At 43.2% G+C, this 22,964-nt stretch overlaps 1 protein-coding gene across 1 annotated transcript; it reads left to right on the top strand.

Moving 5' to 3' along the window:
• Window positions 1-1,967: 1,967 nt before the first annotated feature.
• ush1c (Usher syndrome 1C) lies at window positions 1,968-22,815 on the top strand. The gene is made up of 20 exons (XM_076733178.1): window positions 1,968-2,077; window positions 4,100-4,167; window positions 5,947-6,090; window positions 6,290-6,428; window positions 7,830-7,938; window positions 8,060-8,084; window positions 8,164-8,221; window positions 8,328-8,516; window positions 8,603-8,662; window positions 9,066-9,122; window positions 10,192-10,334; window positions 11,474-11,539; window positions 11,643-11,794; window positions 11,966-12,006; window positions 18,241-18,282; window positions 19,105-19,158; window positions 19,249-19,348; window positions 20,689-20,798; window positions 21,030-21,085; window positions 22,340-22,815. Exons 1-20 carry the CDS (start codon window positions 2,042-2,044, stop codon window positions 22,350-22,352), a joined length of 1,662 nt encoding a protein of 553 aa, XP_076589293.1. The 5' UTR covers window positions 1,968-2,041; the 3' UTR covers window positions 22,353-22,815.
• The last annotated feature ends 149 nt before the right edge of the window (window positions 22,816-22,964 follow it).

Genomic DNA, 22,964 nt, shown 5'->3' with positions numbered 1-22,964 from the left:
AAAAGGCCTTCCGCACATTGATAAGGACCGAAATCAAACCATTTTGGATTCGCTGCCGTTAGGGAATATTAAATGTGTGTTGAGAACGGCAGTCCTGTGTGCTTTAATGTTAAGTGACAAATTTATGACTTTATTTTGAAAGGGGAGTAACCTTACGTCTGGTGTTATCCTGTTTAACTTTCTGGTTCAAGTTTGTGCATTATTTTCCTCGCCAGTTGAGAGATGTCTGAATGGCTGTCGACCACAGGCCACAGAGTGTTTCAAGCGTGATATTTTGTTGTAGTTTAAAGTTTCATATTAGTTAAGGTGTTTATTACTTACTTATGTTTAGGTCACGTTAGAATTGTTTCACAACAAAATGTGCATCTCAGTGGTAAGAAAGACAAAATTTCATAAGAACAGATGTTGAAGTGTGAGATACCCAGGAGTCACTGAAGTGCAGTGTACTAAGGGGTTTTGTGTTAATAATGTGCCAGATCACTGACACGCTGTTTTGTTCTCTCCGGCTGGATTTAGTAGTTACTAAATGAAATACTGCCCTCTCGTGGTATCAGAGGAAAAGTACACAAAGAGCCATGCAGGAACTCATTTTCAGCACTTGGCGGCGCTCACCGACTCATCTAAAGGCAGTTCATGCGTGTTGAGTGAACCGGTTTACCTGCTGATAGTGTGACATCCCTGAAAGTGGTAGCAGAGAACTAATTCTAAATATTCCCTTATAAACAAAACTATGGCCTTTTACTGCATGTTGTTGTATATGACGCATCTTTTTTTTTTTTTTAGTGTTATTTATATTAGAAATGATACAGAGTGATTTTATTATTTTAGTTTTTATGTATTAAGATTATATCACTATACGATCACAATGGAAAGACTACAATATTAACAGTACAACGTTTGGAAAATAAAGGGTCAGTTAGCTCAAATTGCATTCTACACTCATACTTCCCTCATTTATTAATGGTCTTTTTCTTTCTTTCTTTCTTTCTTTCTTTCTTTCTTTCTTTCTTTCTTTCTTTTTCTTTCTTCTTTAAGAGGTTTGCTGGAATTTTCAGATGAATGCTGTTCAGGATGATCCTGACTATAAGCATGTGAATTTGAAAGTTATTTTAGTGTACGAGCTTTGAGAAAATTTGAAGTAGTGATGTGAGTGATTAGAACCACAGAGGCACAAGAAAAATCTGAATGCAAACAGACTGTAGATCAGTGGTTGAAGAAGTACTCAGATCTTTCACTTGAGTAAAAGTAACAATAGCACAGTATAGAAATACTCAAGTCAAAGTCCTACATTCAAACTTTTACTTCAGTAAAAATACAAAATATTAGCATCAAAATACACTTACAGCACAAGAAGTAAAAGTACTCATTGTGCAGAATGGCCCGTTTCAGAAGAATGAATTATTGAATTTAAATTACTGATCTATTAATACACACGTTAATCTTGCAGCTGGTAAAATTGAGCTTTTTATATTGTGGAAATGATGGGCAACGAACCACCTGTCTACGGCTGAGCCAAGTTTGATAATGAAAATATGTAAACGTTTGTCCCTTCAAAATAAAGGTCTACATGTAACCAAGGATAATAAAAACAGAAAAGAAAAAAGATAAGCAAAAATACAAATTAAAACACTATTCGTATTTTTCTTCTTCATTTCTTTCTTCTTTTTTTGCCTTGGTTATACTGAGCTATGGTGTCTCACATCTTGAAAAAAAGTGACCAAATAAAGGCCTAAATTTGAAATGTGTAGCAGGAAAACTTGAGAGTAAGATAAGCTTTATATATACACACACAAACACACACCTATATATATATATATATAGGTGTGTGTGTGTGTGTGTGTGTGTGTGTGTGTGTGTGTGTGTGTTCACTTTAGTCATATCCATAGCCAAAACTGGTTTTAAAATCTCGTTAATCGATTTCTTACTTTGAAAGTCTTGACCGGATGCTGTAATGTTACTACGCCTCTATTGACGCGCTGACCCTGGCCCAGTCCTCACCGTCTCTGGGAACTCACGTCGGTAGTTTGCTGCTGTCACAGCGATGGAGCGAAAAGTTGCTCGGGAATTTAGACACAAGGTAAGACACGAACATTGTCCTCTTCAGACATTGATTGAACAGCTGTTAGATATAACATTTAAAGCCCATTTCTTACCTGCTTGTCGCTGCATGGCTCAGGTGTATCTTCCAGTGGGATGTTACGCAGACGGAGGCCTGACCGAAAGCCTCACGAGACAGACAGGACAGTTAAAATTATTCAGTAATTATTTTCTAAGGATACTTTTCTTAAAGCAAGTTTAGAAACAGTATGTTAGGAGTCGAAATATAACCAATCTCTTGTGGATCACTAACTTATTTGAAGTTTCTGACTTTATTTGACAGGAGCAGTCCCTCATAGATTCATTTGTTTTCAGTCGCCGGAAACAGCTGCTTCTCTTGGATTGTTTTGGTTGAACTTCGATCTACAGTGGATCTTCCTATTTTTAAATATATTTAGCCACGGTGTGTTTTAAGCAGCTGTACTGGAGGACACCTTTTCCCTATTTGACCCAGACTGGCACCTGTCCTGGCTCAGGTAAACATGCAGATGAGGTCCAAGACAAAACGTGGCTCCATGAATGAAGCACATATGTTGTGTTGGTGGTGTTGGCGCATTACAGCCTGAAAAGGCAACCACGAGTGAAAGATGACAATGGAAGGGAACATGATATGTTCAGGGTGTTTTCAGCCTCAGAGCACGCAGGGATCGTGGAGCGTTGGGGAAGCCGTGGCCATTTATGGCACACATTGTTTGTAGTTTGAACAGATAACTACACAAAATGCAGCTAAACCACGAGTTGAATTACATGCACTTCTGTTGCACCCAGCTCCGGGATCGTCACCCAGCCATCTGTGCCGCAGGCAGGCGGGCAGGGCTCCATGTCCAGGCTCTTCATAAAGGGCACCTTAGCATTAGATAACTGTCAGCTGAGCAGCTGAGCAGAAATGATGAGACAGTTTATGGGTTTAATTAGAGGCTGAGGGGCCAACGTGGCACAACCAGGCTTTGTTTCTTCCTTTCTTCTTTTCAATCTCTCTCTGGTTGAGTGGTTGTTATTTGAAAAATGTGTCCTTTTTTTGTCCTCTGGGGCTTCATTGCATGTCCTGCAATCTATGTGCTTTGTAACAGGACAGAGTTGTATTGGGTCTTATTCTGTGAAAGCAATCTTTCAATTAGACAGCACTCTTTTTAAATGGGTATCTGACTGAGCAGCGATCCCTCGTCTTGTTGGTTTATGGTGTCAAAGTCTGCGGTTAGATCAGGCTGCAGGAGTGGCTGACTGTGTCTTGCTGGCCTTAGCAACACAAATTTATGACAGTCATAAAAACACGTCTCACACACCCTCACAGCGACCCTCGTGCAGGGTCTGCGTGGTTTATTTTTACTATAATCAGTCTGAGGTGATCCACCTGTGCTTGAGTTTTACATAACACCACACAGAAGTGTCTGGATGTGCTTGTGTTTTTTGCTGTTTGTAAGAATGAGAGTACACACTGCTTAAGATGAAGCGTGCATGTGTGTGCGTGAACGTTGGGTGTGAATGTTCACCCCTGTTTGTGTCGTGAGATGTAAGGTGACACTGCTGACCTTCCTGCTGCAGCCTCTCCTCAGCTGTACTGCCATTACTCCCTCCCAGTGGTTTGATGGATAGAGAAGGGCAGTGCATCACACCTGCTTTAGTCCAAGGACTCTCATCGCCCCCAAAGCTGCGTTTTAACTACTATAAAAAAAAAAAAAACAAGAGGACTCAGGTTGGGTTTGAAGCTTAGTAGCGTAGTTTGGGGCAGATTTATTCAGAAATGTGTTATATCAGCGATTGGCCGAAGCGTTTCCTGAAAACCATTCTGCTGCAGCTGAGCCGCCATCAGGTTTGTACGACTCCCACACACACTCACACAGACACCCCACTGTGGTGTTGACAGGGCCACAGGGGAGAGGTACAGTGTGTGTGTGTGTGTGTGTGTGTGTGTGTGTGTGTGTGTGTGTGTCAGTGGGCTGACGTCTGTGGTGGTTCAGCAGTGAGAGGGAGGATGACACCACATGTTTGTCCTTTCTTGCAGGTGGAGCTGCTGATCGAAAATGAAGCAGAGAAGGATTACCTGTACGATGTCCTCCGCATGTACCACCAGTGAGTACCACCTGCCACTGCTTCGTGTGCATACAGTGTGTGTTTGTGTGTGGGGGGTGTGTGTGTGTGCTTTGCTCTATATTCCTATAGGAATAAAAGTTAATTGATTGTGAGCAGGGCTGCACTAATGATTAATCTGCCTAACACTGTCGGTACAGTGTTAAAAAAATGTACAATATTCGCCACAGTTTCCAGGAGCCCAAAGTGCTATCTTCATATTGCTTCTTTTGTCCAACCAGCAGTTCAAAACCTAGAGACTCTCTTATTTACTATCATAAATGACAAAGAAAAGCAGCAAATCCTTACATTTAAGAAGCTGGAACCAGCAGAGGTTTGACTTTTTTTGCTTGAAAAATGATTGAATCAATCAATCAATTGTCTTTTGATCTATTGTGTCCTCAAATAACTTTGAGTCAGAGCTGATAAAGTGTTATTTGGGAAGGCCATGTGACAACATGTGACATTTATTAATGTTTCTGCATGTTAAACAAAAGAAAGATAAGACAGAGTAATCTAAGATAAAAAGGCTGCTTGTGCTCCAGTTTGCCTCCCGTGTTTCTGATTCTCTCGTTCTGTGTTAGCTGCAGCTGAGCTGACGCCTGAAAGCCTTTTTAGCTTCTGCTAACTCCTCGCTAACGTTCAGCATTTTCATGTTCACTTCTGAAAAGCTCTCATTTCTGATGCACACACACCTTCAGTTTAAAATGTGCGCTCCGTCAGAGTTTCTGATAACAGCCTGGTCTCAGAGGGCCGGGGGTGTGGGAGGAGGACTGGGGGGCTGCGGGTCTAGGTTTCAATTAATCTTTGTACAGAGGCAGAACTGTGTGACCCCACTGGTTAAGCCTCTGATCAGTTTCCACTCTGCTCCGACAAGCCTGGCCAGCTGTCCACAAAAGCTCTTTTTATGTTCATCGTCCAAATAGGGCTGAAATGGCACCTATGAATAATTGAAGGGGGAGGCCGGGTGGACAGATTTTAAACTGTAGCTCTCACTATGCTGCTTTAATTGCTGTTCTAGCTGCCTTTTGTCTTCCTTCTGAATTGTGAAAGAAAGATGGATGGGTTGTTTTTTCCATCAGCATTCACAAATGCACAGTTACATAATTTTACTGTTGTTTAAAACAGAAGGGGGACCATATGTAAAAAAAAAAATAAATGAATGAATGAATGTGGGTTGGGTCTGTTTGAAAAAGGATGAAAATCTGGGGGTGTGGAGTTAGACAGAAGTGATCTTAGACCTCTGCAGCCTCCTCATCAGGCTAGCGGCTCGGGGCTGCATTAGCTGCTATTAGCATAACACACCGGCATCTCTGACACGTGGATTCAAAAAATGAAAAAAGTACGTCTGTTTCTGCTGCAGCGATTTTGTTCCTTTTTTCAAAACTGTCCATCGTCAGTTGTGCAGTGCTGAATGGGTCCAGCACTAAACCGGTGGAGTACTCTTTTAAGAGAGGTCTTGTGGCTGATAAGATCCTCTGAGGGTGATTATCTTTAATTGTACTTTAGACTAAATATGCCATTGATTATCTCTAAGCCTATATAGCCTCACTTTGTCTAAGGATTGAACGCTCCCTCCAGAATGATTCTCTCATCAGGGCAGAAAAGCCTCTGAAACAGCACCGTCAGGACTCTTAAACTCTGCAGTGCAGCGTCCACAGGTGGAGCAATCCTTGGCCTATATTAATCCCTTTTTGATGTAGAATTCATTTACATAACATTATTTGTACAAATGTACAAAATTTAAGGTAAAACTGTGATAATCCCACTCTCCTCTCTCAGGTCAATGGATTTGCGTGTGCTGGTTGGGGACCTGAAGCTGGTCATCAATGAGCCGAAGCGCCTGCCCCTGTTTGACGCCATCCGCCCTCTCATCCCGCTCAAGCACCAGGTGGAGTACGACCTGCTCACCCCCAAGAGGTCACGGTGAGTACAGCATAGATCCATGTCCTGCCACTGGCGTTAATCTGTTCTGTATCACACGTGTGCCCGCACAATGAAAACAACCTATGAAGAAGATGTGATTATACTGTCACATCCCTGAACACCCCCATGCCTGTCTGCATTTGTCTCACCGGGCTCCTGCATCCTGTTGTACGTCTTCCTCTCTCTGCTGATTGTGCAGGAAGCTGAAAGAGGTGCGTTTGGATCGGACACATCATGATGGCCTGGGTCTGAGCGTGCGAGGAGGCCTGGAGTTTGGCTGTGGTCTCTACATATCGCAGATTGTCAAAGACGGTCAGGCTGAGAATGTTGGCCTTCAGGTACGTCTGATGATACGTCTTAAAATCCAGCAGATCATAGTAAAGTTCAGCAGTGTAGAAGTGCGATGACTCCATGTCACAGTCCGCGTTCACAGGTACCAGTAATCCTCTTTGGAAGGTGACACTTTTAGTTTAATGAAGCAGTCGTTACATCTGTAACATCAGCACAATTGTAATAATGCTTTTTCTGAAACTAACAAACTATGAAAGTGTAATTTCAGGGTAAGATTGTAAAGTATTTCCAATTTAAAGGCACATAATAAATGCACAGCTGGAATAATGAAGCTTCGGCTAGGCAAAACGTATTTGGACATTCTAATAGTTTTGGATGGGGACGCTGGGAGATGGCTGCTGAGTCAGTCTACGGTCTATAATGAGGTCGTAGTAAATGCTGAATGACATTCATGGTTGTTTCATTAGCAGCAGCAACTGTCAGCAACACAGAACTAATGCATGAGACCAGCAAGGAGAGGAAGAGGGAGTGAGGCAGTGCATGGATGCATGCGAGCGACGTTACCCATAACCAGGTTATTGTAGTTCATAATAATGCAGGACAGAGGGGATACAGATGTTTCATACAGGCGCTAAACGTACATGTGGATACTGATACACGTTCAATCTGCGAGGGACTCGTTACTCTGAAACGTGACAGTCTGTACATCTCAAACACCTCACTGTGTTCACGTGTGATATAAAAACACAGTCTGCTGCAAGATGCATCACTTTGCGCTTTTTATGAACTGATGATTTGCCAGATTTCAGGGGGTGGTGCAGCCCAGTCTGTGGTTTTGGAAATTTATCCAGACATAGATAGAGGCTGTGCTTGTAGATTTGGATATCATAGAAGAGTGGAAGACTCGCCCTATTTTGTAAATGTGGTTTTTAGTTGAAGTACCAAAGAGCTAGATGTAGAATACTTATTGTGTAGTCATTATAGTACTAGATTTAATAAAGGATACCAATACTTTTGCAATCAGTTACAAAGTATAGTTGTATACCTACTGTTAGTATAGTGTGTTTCATGTGTATTTTGTATATTATATTTTAATTAATCAATGTATTCATTAATATGAGAGATTAGGCAATGCACCAATTGTGTGTGTGTTCAGTCAGTCAGTTCTAATGATTTTCTGTCTCAGTGTCTCAGCTGTCATAACACCAGAGTCCACTAGGTGGGGTAAAGCACCATGTTTTTTAACCAGACTGTCCCTGTCTGTCACTGATGGTCCGGTGTCACCCAGAAACATAGATCACACAGACGTATGGATCATATTGTGGCTGTTTTATTCCACAGACAGGGATGTTAAGTATTAGAGTAGCAATAATTTTATCTGTGGTCTGAGTTGATATGTTGAAAGTGAAGATGTCATCCTTAATGTCCCGTCCTGTGTTGACTTACAGGTTGGTGATGAGATCGTGCGCATCAATGGATACTCCATCTCCTCCTGTATCCACGAGGAGGTCATCAGCCTCATCAAGACCAAGAAGATTGTCTCACTCAAAGTCAGGCGTACGTCAAACACAGACTGCTTTTCCAACAACAGCAGCGTGATTAATGTGCATGGACTGAATATGGTTTCACATCAGCGGCATCATTCATGACTTTGATTTGTTTTTCTCCATCCGTGCAGATGTGGGGATGATCCCAGTGAAAAGGTAAGGGGACATGGTGCTGTTTGAATGGTGAAATGGGACTGATGTGCAGAGATCGCTGAGTCTTTATTCATTTCTGCAGTTCGTCAGATGAACCTCTGAAGTGGCAGTTTGTGGACCAGTTTGTCTCTGAGTCAGGGGTAAAAGACAGATTTACCTTTGTCTTCAGGCCATTTTCCAATTCCAAAAGTTGTATCACAGTGTGTGGACTTTATTCTTTCTTTCTTTCTTTGTGTCGTGCTGCAGGAGAAAAAAAGCAGCATTGCAGGCTTGGCGTCAATTGGCGGCAAAGAGATCAAGGAGAAGAAGGTTTTCCTCAGCCTCGTGGGTACCAAGGGCATGGGCATCAGCATCTCCAGTGGTCCAACCCAGAAACCTGGCATCTATATCAGTAACGTGAAGCCAGGCTCCCTCTCTGCAGAAGTTGGACTTGAGGTGACTCAAAATGACCAAGTGAAACTCTGAGGCTCACACACCTGCCTGCTGTGTGAACTGCATCTATGTCCTGTCCCAAAACGCAGGTCGGAGACCAGATCGTCGAGGTGAACGGGGTGGATTTCACCAACACGGACCACAGAGAGGTTCGTTTTGCTTGTTGCGTGCATCTACAATTTTGTGCATTTTGTCCTTTTATCCAAAGCACCTGCAGCACCGTGACGTTGTAACCCATCATCACTGGCAGTGTTTGTTCTCTGCTTAACTCACTGAGCTGCAGAACCACAGCCAAATAAGCCTTGAATCAGCCAAAATGGTTTTGCAATAGAAAAAAAGTCCCCTGTGGACTGTTGGTAATTTTCCAAAGTGGCTGATGGAGGAAACAAAGCCTGCAGTGTTTACAAGGAGCTGTTGGTAATTTCACACCCTGATAAATACACAGAACAAAGGCCATGGAGCACTGTTAATGTGTTACCCTTCATCTGATTCATTAGATATATCTTAAAGATTAAAAACATTGTTTGAAGTTTCTGTTTGTTGTATTCTCAGGCTGTGAGAGTCCTGAAGAGCAGCAGGAGTCTGACTGTTACCGTTCTGACAGGAGCTGTGAGTAACTCTAACTGCATTATGTGTCATAGAAATGAACCATCACTTATACAGCATCCAGTACCAATACAGAACGTAGTTAAGGAAGATCTTGGGATGCAGATACAAGCTGGTTCATTTCCTTTCAACCAGTCAAACAGTGTGTTATGGATGCAGCAACACGACCTTCTGAGTTCTGCCATTTGCATTCCTGCAGCTCACAGACTCACCTATCATCCTGTTTTGTTTTGTTTTGTTTTGTTTTGTTTCATCACATTACCTTTCCTGCGCCTCAGCCGAGCTGCCGGCAGGAGCCACATTAATCATCAGTCAAGTCATTTGGCAGGTTGTTTGCTTCAGGACTCAGTGACGACTGTGTGACTGAGACAAGCAGTCCCCTCTTGTTTACTGTTATCGCTGGTGCCTGTCTAATGTGTGTGTGCGTGTCTTCATCTTCATTTTGGCTTATGCAGTATATCCGCCACGATAGGCTATTCAAATTCAAGGATGTGCTCCAAAATCAGGTGGCCACTGTTTGTGTCTGATAACTGATCAGTGCAAAGCAAAACTAGTAAACTGTGGTAAATATTTATCAGACACCTTGTGCCTCCCATATTGGTATGAAATCATTTTTCTGCATTGAAATTAAATCCAGAATTTAGTGAGATGTTGAGCCACAAAACAGTTTTAATGCTTCTTGACATAGATTCTCCAAGTCTCTGGATCTCTACTAGAGGGATGAACTTATTCTCCCAACAGACATTTCCTCATTATTGAATTGGATGGTGGCAGAAAAGATAATTGAGGGTCATAGAACATGATTCACATTGTTTTCATATTCACTGACCTTCGTGCTCTGCATCTGATATAAGTTTTCACTCATTCATTTTTTTTTCTTTAAATCTGTTCTCATCTGTACATACAGCTCACACTCTGTAAATTAGTGTCTTTCAGGTTGTAATTGATGTCACACCTCTCTCTCCCTGGAGTGGGAGGCTGGTTTGGGCTTGCCTGCCGGTCTCCGGAGCCAAACCCCTGCTGTGCACGATGTCTTTCCCTGATTATCGTCTCTTACTGGTGTCACTCTCAGGGCAGCGAGCTGTTCATGACAGATGAGGAGCGTCTGGCGTTGGAGGCCCGCAGGGAGCTGGACAGGCAGGAGCTGATGCACCAGAAGAGGGTGGCACTGGAGACGAATAAAATCCTCAAAGAGCAGCAGGAGAAGGAGAGGCAGTGAGTGACAACACAAAACAGATACTCTCCTCTTCTTAAAGCGGTCTTGTTGTGCTTGAGACAGATATTGTTGTGTCTGTTTTATACTGAAGGGATGCAGCCTGTGCTCTTCTTGGTGAAGAATTTGATTTATTTCCCTTCAGAAAGATATCATGGCATAACCCTCAAATCACTGCTTGTTACACAGCCTGCTCCTTCACTACGTTGCTCCCCCCTCCTCCTCCTCCAGTCTTTGTTAGTTGACCTAAAACACATCAGTACTGGCTTCACTTCTTGCTGCCCAACAAATTACTGCATCCTCACCCTGGAATTGGGGTCACAAAGTGAATAAACTGACCATAAACAAGTGTTTCATCGATTAAATTGGCTGACATTTTGATACAGCTCACCACAAGTGGTGCTCAGTGTTTGCCCAGCAGCTTTTTTTAATCCACTTTCAGCTGGAAGGCTCAGTCTCTCTGATTACTGTCAGAGTGCTGCTGTCTTTACAGATCAGTCACACACAGCTGAACTCAAAAACAACCGCATCCAGTCACCAGCTAAGAGAATACTCAACATGTGGTCGATCTAAGACTGAAAGTCGTCACCCCATAGTGAAGGTGTTGACTGACATTTTAAGGCAGCTTCCTCTGCATCCATCCTCCAACATCATCATCATCGTCAGTCAGTCGGCACCAAATTCTGTGTTTGCCCGGCTCTTTCCTTTTCCTGTGGACCAAACCTCTCCTGTCACCCCGAATGCAAACAGCTCAAATGCATTCAGGGCATCGCGTGAGAAGCAGAGTGAAAGTTTGGACCAAGTTCATTTACCTTACCATCTACATGCTGTATATCAGGTACAAAGACGGTAAACAGAGCCTGCAGAGGCTTCCACCCAACCAATGACCTTCACTTATATTGCTCTGTAGTTACATCACTACATAGATTTATGTCGCTTTCACATTCTTCTCAGGCGTTTGTAGATTCAGAGCACACACTCTCAGAGCTTAGATGCCAGCAGTGTCTTTGGATGACTAATAGGACAGCATATCGTGTTGCCGGGCTTGGCAGCCATAAACTGGATAAAGTAATATATTCTGTATTCATAGCTGTGTATGCTAGCATGTTTTATTTTTTTACATTCATCATGTGTTTAACAGGAGACAGATGGAGATCTCTCAGAAAACTGCAGAGGAAGAGGACCGCTATAGGAAGGAGATGGAGAAGTAACTTATTTGGTGTTTTTAATGTTCATACAGTGACAATTCAGCATTGTTTTGCTTTGTATTAAATGTGTTTTATGTCTCACTTTTCTGTCATCCTCTGTAGTATTGAAGCAGTGGAGATGAAGCACAACAGAGAGTGGGAGGAGGACTGGGGAGCCAAAGACAGGCCCAAGAGCCCAAAGAGCCCCTGCACTCCAAAGAGAACGTCCCCCGCACCACCCGAGAAGAAAACCACCCAAAAGGCCAAAAGTTCTCGTAAGGACACCTGAAAGATCTGAAATGCATGAATCCTCCGTTTACGTCTGAACCTGCAGATTTACTTTGAGCTGTTGAAGTAACTCGTGCCTGAATCTCCTCTCTGCATGCTCCCGCTCTCTTTCTGTCACCTCTGCGTGCTGTGCTGCTCTTTATGGCCTCTCCTCTAAGCTGATGAAGCCAGCTCCTCTTCGGAGGAAGACAAGAGACAAGTGAGTCTAGACCCTCAGCTGTCAGCGTCATAGCTGTAGTGGGAGGATGTTCATGCAAACTGGTGCACAGACAGATTTCCTTTGACAACCAAAATGTAACCAGAAAACTGTCCTTATTACTAAACGCTGCCAAAAAATGACCAACAACCAAAATCTGGCTGCTGTTAAATTGCAGTTTGCATCAGTTGGTTTTCAAAGAGTTTGCTGAAATGGACAATGGTTGCTGTGTTGTGACTCTTTAGTGTATTTTCTTACTTTTTTAAAATGGATACACTGCTGGGAGTTAGCTGAGACTTTGGGTTTAATTTAACATGTTTATGAGAGTGACCTGTGTTCATCTCCATCTTTAGCATTTGGCTGGTTTTATCGATATGAGGGGAAGCTGCCGTCCATCCGCAAGGTACCGTCAGCTGTTCAGTGTGATGCACGAGTGGTTACAAAGGAAAGACTGGGATAAAGTCTGTCTGGTTTCTAACTGGTTCTTATGTCATGATGACAAAGTGGCATTATGTATTTAAGATCAGAGCCGTCTTTGAAAGTAATTTGCCAGAAATTCGAGTTGTTTGCTGTGGTTTTAACAGTCAGACAGAACGCGGCGTCTGTAATAATTCATGCATGTCATGCTGTGTGGTTGGAGTGGCACATTAGTCTGTGGCCTGCTTTTTTTATTTTGACTAACTGATGACACCTCAGAAAGGAGAAAAGAAGAAGAAAAAGAAGAAAGTGTCCAACACAGACACACTGCAGGAGCAGAGGAAAAACAAGAAGGAGATGGAGTTTGAGCTGAAGCTTGCCAAGGAGAAAGAGGAGATGTATGAGCGAGAGAAGCAGCTGAAGATCAATCGGCTGGTTCAGGAGGTATGAATAGAAGGGTTCACCAAAGTGAACTGAGGGGTGGACTTGTGGATCTAACAATTTGACATTTGTGATGTACTTCATGGCAACATTAATATGGCTTTCAAGTGTCAGTTTGTGGTTTATAACTAAACGCAGCCATGTTGTTAATCCTGCGATGCACTGACGGATGTTTTAAACCCGATCACATCAATAAGGCTAATTCCCTTCGTCTGCGGCTGCACGGCCTCGGCTCTGTACCAGGTTTCAGAGACGGAGAGAGAAGACCTAGAGGAGTCGGAGAAAGTGCAACACTGGGTGGAGCGACTCTGTCAGACTCGGTTGGAGCAGATCTCCTGTGTGGAGAATGAATCCCCAGAGGTACAGAGTGAGACCTCCTCTGTCTAATCCTCTCTGCACTTAGAGCTCTCCAGCAATGTTTTGTTGTAGCATAGCATTGATGGTGATGGCACCCAGTCAGCTCTTTCTAGCCATGTTTAGCCGGCAACTGTCTCTGCATGTCTGTCAACACACTGACGCTTCACACAGCCGGTTAATGAGTGAAAGGATCGTTCAGTAAGTTCAGAAAGTCAACAAGAGGATGGGTGGGGTTTACATGACTGTATGTGCCATTTTGTCCTTATTTCACTGTGAATATTAAGATACATGATTAATATGAGGTATGAGCTGAGGCAATAGTGTGTTTTTAGCTAGCTTTCAACTGCTCATACCACTAAATATAGTTCATTTTCCAGCAAGTGAGATCAGTTGGAACATACAAGGGAGAAGCCAGTATGAGTTGTTAAACTGGCACCAGACAACTTTTTTGCTTTAACTTATCATTATGGAGTAAATGTCGATTCACAGTGTAATTGTAGAATAATGACACCATCAGCGTTTAGATTTAGGTTCCCTGGAAAAATCGAGGCTGACTGATGATCCAGTCTGGATGGCAGCCTTTCTGTCTGATTTCATGTCTTCACCATTCACTAAATGAATGAACTGGTGCTTTATCTCCTAATGTTTCCTTCTGCTCAGCAACATGAGAGATAACATCAGTTCAAATACTTTCACGCTGCTCTGTCTAAAAGAGATTTAAATTGATTAAAAGTGATTAGCTTGTCTAGTTTTGAGAGTTTCTGCATGTTGTTCCCTTTGTGCAGTATTTTCAGCCTGCTTCAGTATTGGCAGTATTGACTTGATAATCCTCCAGGATCAAACAGTCTTTGGACGTAGTGCAGGATGAACTTGATTTCTGGTTAAGAAGACATGAGAGATACTCTAGAGATAAACCAATGATTGCCTGAGTTCTTAAACAGGTCAACAGGTCAACAGAAACATGAGGTATTTATTTTCCCTGTGGTTGTGACTTTAAGCTCTCCCCGCCGCGCTCTCCTGCCTCTGAGCCCAAGGTGAAGCGTTTCCCTGGCGGCCTCCACCTGGCCACCACTGATCTGGATGACATTAACCTGGATGAGGTGGATCAGAGCCTGAGGGGCCCTCTGAAGAGACTGGCCCCCACCCAGCCCAGCACTAGCCATCCTCCCCCTCCCCTGCCCCTCCCTCCACCTTCACCCAAGCTGAACCCCACCATACCCAACTATTCTCCTCCTTCCTCTAGAGCGTCCCCACAGCGGCGCCCTCCTTCCCCACCCAGTGCTAGAAAACCTCCCTCTGCTCCGTCGACCCTAACCAACAAGGGGCGCAGGCCTCACCCACAGCCCCACCCTCATCCACCTCAACCCCCTCGCCCACCTTCCTCCCACTACCCTCCTCCGCCTCAGTCATCATGGCCTCCATCTTCCCCTCAACCTGCTCCGCGGCCTCCTCCGCCACCACCCCCTCCACCACCACCGCCACCACCGCCTCCTCCTCCGCCCCCTCCCCCACAACACTCTGAGGAACGTGTCGGAACCCTCAGCGGGTACCGCCAGCATCATCACCATCACCTCCAACACCCTCCCAGTCCTCCAGAGCGCAGGAGCGAGTGGGAGGCAGGCGGCTATCTCCCAAGAGGAGGGCTGTACTCGTCTAACACCAGTGAAATGTCCCACCCCTCCAGTCCAAAGGTTAGATTCTCATGTGAGAGGGATGATGTGATGCAGTGGCTTTTCCTTTTTCATACTTTCCACTGGTAGATGGAAAGAATCATTTTTTTCCATCAGCAGTTAAAAAAATGATGCAGAGCGCTCACAGATTTGATGCATTTTCAAGGCTGCACGAGCCGATTCTCTCTCATGCTTAGGTTTACATGTATGTATTGAGGTGTTTTATGCATGTACGAAAAGCGATACACTGTTTTAGCGTGATCAAATTGGGCAGTCATTGATTGACAGATTTCTTCTCGCTGAGGGAAAGGCAGTAGTGTGTTGTTATTGATGTCTGCCTGCAGCTGTGTGCATTGTTAGAGTGGAGTGTTGCATGCCGTGTGGTGGTGGAAGAAAGCAGCTTGTTGGAGCTTGTGAAAGGAGATGATACTGTGTGTGGTCACATTTGTTTGGATATTTATTTGCACTTTTTCCAGTGGGCTGTGAATTGAATGCCTTTGAAAACTCAGCCATGCTGTGATATCTGGGAGAATTCAAATGAGTCTGGCTGTGTAGTGCTCTGATGTTTCTGCAGTGCTCTGTATGTGCCAGAGGGGCGAAATACTCATTTTATTTCACTGTGGTTCAGGTAATGAGAAATACCTCCCATGCCAGTCGAATTTCCAGTTCAAGCTCTCCCTTGGTGAGTTTTTGTTTTGCCAACAACCTGTTTTTTAATCAAAGTTAGAAGCTTTATAAATTTGTTCAATCCCACCACGACATGATGCTTTTACTATGAAATGACTTTTTCAATGAACACCATGTTATACTACAAACCTGTACTCAGCTGTTGCTTGGAAACATGGTCTTTCCCCAATAGCAACTAGCTCCTAGTCCCCCCAATCAGAGGCGTCAGATGGCCCCTGTCATGTCTAAACCTGTCATGCTGCCCCAGTCCCAGACCCACCGACCAGATCCACACAGACCTGCCCTCCGTTCTGATGGCCTGGTATGAAACACACCACACTGCGCTCATCTCCACCTGCACAAAACTTCAATTAATCTTAATAGAGTCTTAAAGCATTCCGACATCTGACACAGTGTGCCATCATCTGGATGAGGGATTAATCTCTGCCTCTTTATTCGAGCCCTGCAGATTCTTCCAGACTCTCCAGCTGTTTCGCAGAAAGCCAGTCCGTGGTTATTAGATCACACAGGGCAGCCATTCCTCATGCGTGTCAAAACACTCGAAAGAAACTCGACAGATTATCAAACTGCATTTGCTTTAGAGCAGCGCTTTCCAGCAACCCTCTGAGTCACGCTAAAGGAGTCACACATTCACACCTGAGAGCACAACAGTGCAACCACACACCTCCACCACCAGTTAGTGAGCACGTTTGCAGCTGCAGGTGAAACCCCTTGCTGAAGGGCACCTTGACTGGAAGCTCACACATTTTGCCCCAATCATCAGAGTAGTCTTCATTGCTCCAGCACACAAGTACTATAGACTATTGATGTTTTGGAAAAAATGGTTTTATATGTTGTATTTCGTGAGTTCAATGGAAATATTGACATCAAAGAAAGCTGTTGCTGAATGGGTTGTTTTGTGCTGTGTATCCCTCAGGACTGCAGAATACAGTGAACTGTGATGTTAACAAAAGATTCCTGTCGGTCTATGTTACATCAGCCTGGAGAAATAGGCTGAGGAACATTAAGATAAGGGCAGTAATAGTCTATATTTTTTCGAACTATCAAGAAATCCCATGAAAAAAACAACCTGAAACCAACACTGAATTAATCTGACTGTGTGGCCAAAGCCTGATATACCTTATTTTCTATTGGACCTCCACCATGCTTCAGGGGTTCAGCTTCTCACCGAGCTGCAGTGATCACTGTTTACAGGTGCAGCAGAACACATTTATAACCTCACCCAACTACAGTAATCACTGTCGCTGACTGTTCAGAGGCCAATCAAACTTTTCATCCAGGGAGGGCAGTAAAATGTAGAAACTAGTTCGAGCACAGGGGTGAGGGTTGTTTGTTTCGTATATGTTTGCTCAAAGCTGATACTCGGTCTTATGTTTCAGCCTCCTGAAATGCTGAAACGGATGGTGCCTTTCAACTCGTCTTTCAAATCAAACAACAAACGACAAGTAATCCACACCTATCACCGCCTGTCTCCATTTATTATTACTCCTGAGTGCTTTTTCTCCTTTGTACACTCTGTGTCTCTGCACTCACACTTCAGGTTTCCTTCTGGTTGACTGGAGCCTCACTGAATGCTCTTCCTTTATTTTTCATTATCTCCTCTCTCTGTAGGCTGCATCTCTGCCTTTAGGCCCAGTTGTGTTGCTTATACGTAACTGTGCTTTTATGGATTTGGAGCACACAGTAGTGCTCTGAACATGCAGTTTGGGAATGCATGTGTTGGGGTCTTACTGCTGTTACTAGTTTTGATCTTTCCTTGCAGCAGGTTTATGCATCAAGGTGGTTGTAATCTGTCTTCATGGTTTTGTTTAGTGTACATTAGACAAGGAAAGAAAGGCTCATTTGATTTAATGTATCTATTATACTTTATACCATATCAGTTATATTGTTCTCAGCTGCCATCTCCAGCCACACAAATAAAACAGATGTGTTTATTTTCACAGGAAAGGAACACTCAGGTGAATGTGTGTTTATTCTGCAGGAAGAGAAATGGCTCTCTGTGGCCTTCTGGCTCAATAAATGTGATGTCTTTTCTCTGACAGCTTTGCTCTATTTCCCTCCCTTGAATTGAAATAGCTGTTGTGTTTGGTAGGAATGATCAGGAGTGATTTTGTGTGTGTGAACAGGGTAAAGCAGGTAAGCCTCTGTGCTTTTTCAGTCAATGACTCCGAGTGTCTCCATGGTTTCCATTTATTCAGGTTGTAATTAAAGCAAACTGGCACAGCAGACGGTTTGTTACACAGGATTTGTCCTCAGAAACTGTTTGGAAAAGAACAGGAGCTTTAAAAAGCAATACTTGGCAGGTGATTGGATGAACTATTGGTCTATCACGGCCTAACTTAAACCAGTGAGATCAGTGAACCATATGTTGTAACAGGACTTGCTGAAGCCAGTCAACATAATTTCCAATGCAGAAAAACCTTCAGCACAGTTCAAAGAAGAAACTCTCCAGTTCTGATATAACTGATGCTATTGCAGCATTACGCTAAGCTGCCATTAACCAAGAACTGATTGTCAAAGGAAATCTGCCCAGCACCTCAAACAGTGACTTGTTTCACAGCTGACATTCCCACACATTTCTTAAACATTATTCTGTGTCCTATTTGTTGACTTCCTGTTGACATATTGCTCAGTTTTAACAAACTGCCTGTTGATTCTCTTTCAGGGATTTCAGAAATACGAGGAAGACTTTGATCCCTACTCCATGGTATTGTGTGCCTGATCTCGGCCGTGCTACAACAATGCAGAACATGCAACAGATATTTAGCAGTTTAACCTCAAGAGTGGCATTCAGCTAACTGGTCTTAGCACTCACTAACTAGAAACATTGTATATGTGCTTCTATATGAGGATCAGTAACCACCATAGCAAATAGGGCTGACCTGAATGCTCTGAAGCTTCTGTGTGGCAGGGTTGTTTTTTGTTGTTCTTGTTTTGGTTTTTTGAAGATGAAGGAGACATTGCATTGGCTTCACTGAAAAAAAAGGCAAATGACTGATAAGAGTAAGAAGTGGAGCTCCTCTGTGGCATTTATTAGCCTTAAAAGCTGCACACATGATACAAGTGCACAGAAGAGAATTTCTGCCCTGCATGCACAAAAGTGCAAGCTTGATTCTCCAACATTCATAGGTTATTAATGAAGCTCCGAAGCCTCAAAAATAGTGTTCAGCACAGCCCTATAAAGCAAATACATCTAACGTTTGCCAAGTGCGTGACATTACACCCATGGCAGTTACTGTCAATTCTTTTACACCAAAGATAAAAGAGATTTCAAGTTCGTTTCTCTTAAAGAACAAATAACTTTATGGATGTAAACTATTGTAGAGCAGCACTCCTCTCTTTGTAAGGCATGATATATGATAGGTCTTGTTTTTTCACTGAACATGGCCATATGCATATTTAGAAGGCAGGCAGCCATCCATTATGTTGGCACCTCTGTTTGTTGTTTCACTGCTTAATTATACAGCTGCAGTGTTGTTTTGTGCTTTTTTTTCCCTTCTTCTGTCTTCAATCCTTTCTTTGTTCATAGTTCTCCTCAGACCAGATAGACGGGCGAGATGTGAGGCTGCTGAGAATCAGAAAGGTATTGACTGACATCTCCTGCCCTCACTTTAGATAACTCAGATCTTCATAAACATGGCGGCTGGCATTGAGTGTTTCATTTATTCTTAAGGTTGGGCAGCTTGACATTGCTTTGGAGGGAGGTGCAGACTCTCCATTAGGAAAGCTGGTGGTGTCTTCTGTGTATAAAGGCGGCGCTGCAGATAAGCACGGTCAGTACATTTTTTATTTTCAGTTTTTTTTTTATTGCATGCTGGGATGCTTCAGCTGAAGCCTTATGATGCTAAGCTGGTATAGAAAGTGAGTGGTTGGATGCTCTTCTATAAAACAGCCAGGATTTGATGGTTTAATCCCCGGCTTTTCCTGTCCACATGTTAAAGTACAAGTATTCGAGCAAACTCTTGATTATCCTGGTTTCCAACCTTTGAATGTTGCCCCACATTTCTGATTTGCTCAGCAGTGAAATAGTGAATAAATGAATGACACAACAATGGCGTTTAAGTGTGATTATCAGGCTGGCTGGAGAGCCCCGGTAGGTCCAGACGCAGCAGTTCCAGACTGTCAGCTTTAGACGTACAAATGACAGTTTTTCCCCCTTTTGTTAAACTTTATCAAAAACACAGTAATATTACAATACATCACCAGTTGTAGAGTTTATTGAGGTGTTCCCAAAACATGGGCCACACCAACAGTCCTAATAACAATCATTATTGTTACTTCTGGATCTATGTTAAATGACAATTAATTGACTGAGTGTAGACGAAAGACACACCGCACACAAGAAGCAAAATGTTGAAAAATTGCTTTATGTGTCGAAAACGTTAAAATACACAGTTCACAAATTTGTTTGGAACGGTTGTTCTGAAGAAATAAATTAGATATTAGAAACACCACTCAGTATAAAGCAGTACAAGTCAAATAGCACCATAAACTACATACTCCGAAATGATCGTCTAAACCAGTTTTATCAAACTTCAGTAAGGTGCTGCAGGATGTGTTCTATTAGACTGCATTTGTTTATGTTGGTTTGGCTCATAAACTTGCAATTAAGACTAGACTTTGTGAGACATAGTCTCTGTTCAGCCACTGAAGCAGAATCCCAAAGAATATATTCACACAGCAAATACATTTAATAATCACAACGTCAGTCTTACTGCATCTGTGGAGGGAAAAGCCTCATGAATACAAATTGAATCATTACGGTTGTTGCGTGTACAGAACATGCCTGTGTTTGTACTTTATTATTACACTGTCATTGGTGTCTCTATGGTGAAATAGAGAAATACAGGGAGGGACTCAGAACAGGCTATTATGCACAATATCAGGATAACTGTGAATGACACATGCTTGGTGACTTTCCTTAGTACATACATTAAGATACATGCAGCTCTCTGTGCTTATGTCCCCACTATAACACTGCATCATCACTGTGGGGGACAACATGTTGACGTCGAGATTTGAGTGCCTCTTCGTGCAGACTGTATTTATCTCTGCAGCTGGATCTGGCTTCTACTGTCTGTGTGTCAACCGTCTCTGATGTGTCTGTCTGTAGGTGGCATTGTATCCGGGGATGAACTTATGGCAGTGAATGGGAAGATCCTGATCGATGCCACGTTGACTGAGGGACAAAACTCTCTCGCTCGAGCCTGGAATAGTGGAGGGGTAGGACTCAGAGGAAAATCAAATGCTGTACTTAGTTTTATAGAGGATACATATATTTACCCTGGCAGCGGGGCTTATTGATTGTAGTTGGGCTCCATCAGCCCTGATATGTTGCTTGTGCTTGATGCTGTCACACTCTTACTTCCACATTCAGTCCGGCTGCCAGAGTTCATGTTTTTTATTGATTCAATCCAGTGACATATGAAAGTGACTGTTGCTTTTACCTTTCAGGACTGGATCGATGTTGTGATTGCTGTTTCCCCCCCGAAAGAATATGAAGATGAAGTGTAAGCATGATTTGTGTCCTTGGCCAAATCAATTTTTTGCATCACATTATTCAAATGCAAGTGAAGCATTTTTATGATAATGTAGGCCGTCGTCTAATGAAAGTGGCCCAGTTGTTTACACAATGTGACAGTGTGGCTTGTGTGTCTATGTGTGTGTGTGCGCGTGTACGCAGCCCTAAGTCAGCATCAGTCAGTCCCACTTTGAACAGAAAGGTGTTTGAAGGCAGTGCGACACTGTACAGACATGGCTACCTGCTTCAGCACTAGCCCTCCCTCTCCTCCCACCTCACCCTCGTCCTGGTAATCCACTTCACCTTCAAACCTCCTCCTCTTCACTGCACGTCTCTGAGGGGAGGTTTGGTGTGCCATTTGTTTTTGCTTGGCCCCGTGTTTTCCCCTGAGCACATGTGACAGTCTCCCTGTCAATCAGAAGACGGCAAATTTGGGTGTTTCTTGCCCCTCACCTTTGTGACTGACAGATTTATGTATTACTGTTAAAGAGTCAGCACATCCATGAAAAGCTAGCGTGACAGTGAATGTAACATATACAGTGTGCAGTTGTGTTTTACCATTTGAAAAATGCCTCAGGGTGGGGCTTCCTTATTGAAGCGTGTGCTCTGCTATGATACAGCCATGCTATTTGAGTGAAGACATTTACAACTAATGCGATAAGTGACCCATCCCACCATATATCTGCCAAATCCTGACCCAGCCAGCCGTATATAACACATACGTTCATGTGTGGCCTCTGTGGTATTGCCCTGCGTCGTCAGGTCATGGACGCTCACAAAAGCAGCCGAGGACTCCTGCCAGGCCTCCGCAGTTGTTCTGATTGATGTTGTTCCTCGGGACTGTTACATGTTCTGACATACATAGACACTGAGTGACACTGAGTAACGCTGCAGCGAGGATTTCTCCTCTGCCACAGTGAAAAATGAATATGTTCCCAGGCTTTGATCAGGGTTGTTTAAATAGAAGTTGGTTTTGCAGTTTCATTTCCTGTCAAAAAAAAAAGAAAGGGCAGTTTAAGAGCTGATTATCTTTGTGTTTTTTAAAGCTCACTTGCATGTGTGTTGGTCTGTTGTGTTTAATGTGCAGTGATTGAAACCAGCACAGTATAAAACATGTCTTCCTAATGCATATATTTCTTAGTTTCTTGCGGGAGGTTATCTGACTTGATTTGGCGCAGCTGCTAATGGTTGATCTGCTCTTTCCTTACGTGATGTTCATTGATTCTTCTTCCCTCTCTTGCAGAACGTTCTTCTAGTCTCATCAGCAGCCTGCCAAGAAAACCAGGCTGATTAAGAAGAAGCTTTTCAATGCTGATGATTCCCTCAGGATTCACCGTCTTCTTAATTGCAATGAAATCATCCTGTTTCCTCTTCATCTTCACATTCACCTGTAAACAAACAAGCTGAATGTGTTTTTTTTGTTTTTACTTTTAGAGTTAAGCCTTATGACATGCATGAAGCTATTGACACCGTGTCGTCAATGAATCATCTTGTCAGTCATCTTGGTTTGTTGAAGCACAATCAGGTCGATATTTAGTTGTCTCCAGTGATCTTCCTCTGTTCTGTCAAGCCTGGAGGTGGTTAACCTCATTTAAAAAGGCACGCCATCCTTTTCTTTACCTTCACATGTGTCTCATCGAGCAGGAAACTGTAATCAATAGCAGCTCTCTAATCTGCCTTTTCGAAGCTCAATAAAGGACTGCTCACACTCACAACTGAGTTTCTGTTGTGCGTTCACATTGTTTGCTTTGCTTGTTTCAACATGAGAACATGTGAGGAGTAGTCGTAAGTCACTCAGCAACGCAAAGCAGCATTTTCAGGGAAAAAGAAGATGTGGTGTAGATGTGTGCGTTATGTGCTGATTTACT

The sequence above is a fragment of the Chaetodon auriga genome, chromosome 6 (assembly GCF_051107435.1).
Source record: "Chaetodon auriga isolate fChaAug3 chromosome 6, fChaAug3.hap1, whole genome shotgun sequence".
Lineage (NCBI taxonomy): Eukaryota > Metazoa > Chordata > Actinopteri > Chaetodontiformes > Chaetodontidae > Chaetodon > Chaetodon auriga.
The sequence above is the reverse complement of the archived record's forward strand: the minus strand, read 5'-3'. Positions and strand labels throughout refer to the sequence as shown.

Coding starts and splice junctions, on each gene's coding strand:
- ush1c (XM_076733178.1), top strand. CDS start 2,042: ATGGAGCGAAAAGTTGCTCGGGAATTTAGACACAAG. Junction 6,091..6,289: donor CTCACCCCCAAGAGGTCACG/GTGAGTACAGCA, acceptor CTGATTGTGCAG/GAAGCTGAAAGAGGTGCGTT. Junction 8,517..8,602: donor CTGCAGAAGTTGGACTTGAG/GTGACTCAAAAT, acceptor CCCAAAACGCAG/GTCGGAGACCAGATCGTCGA.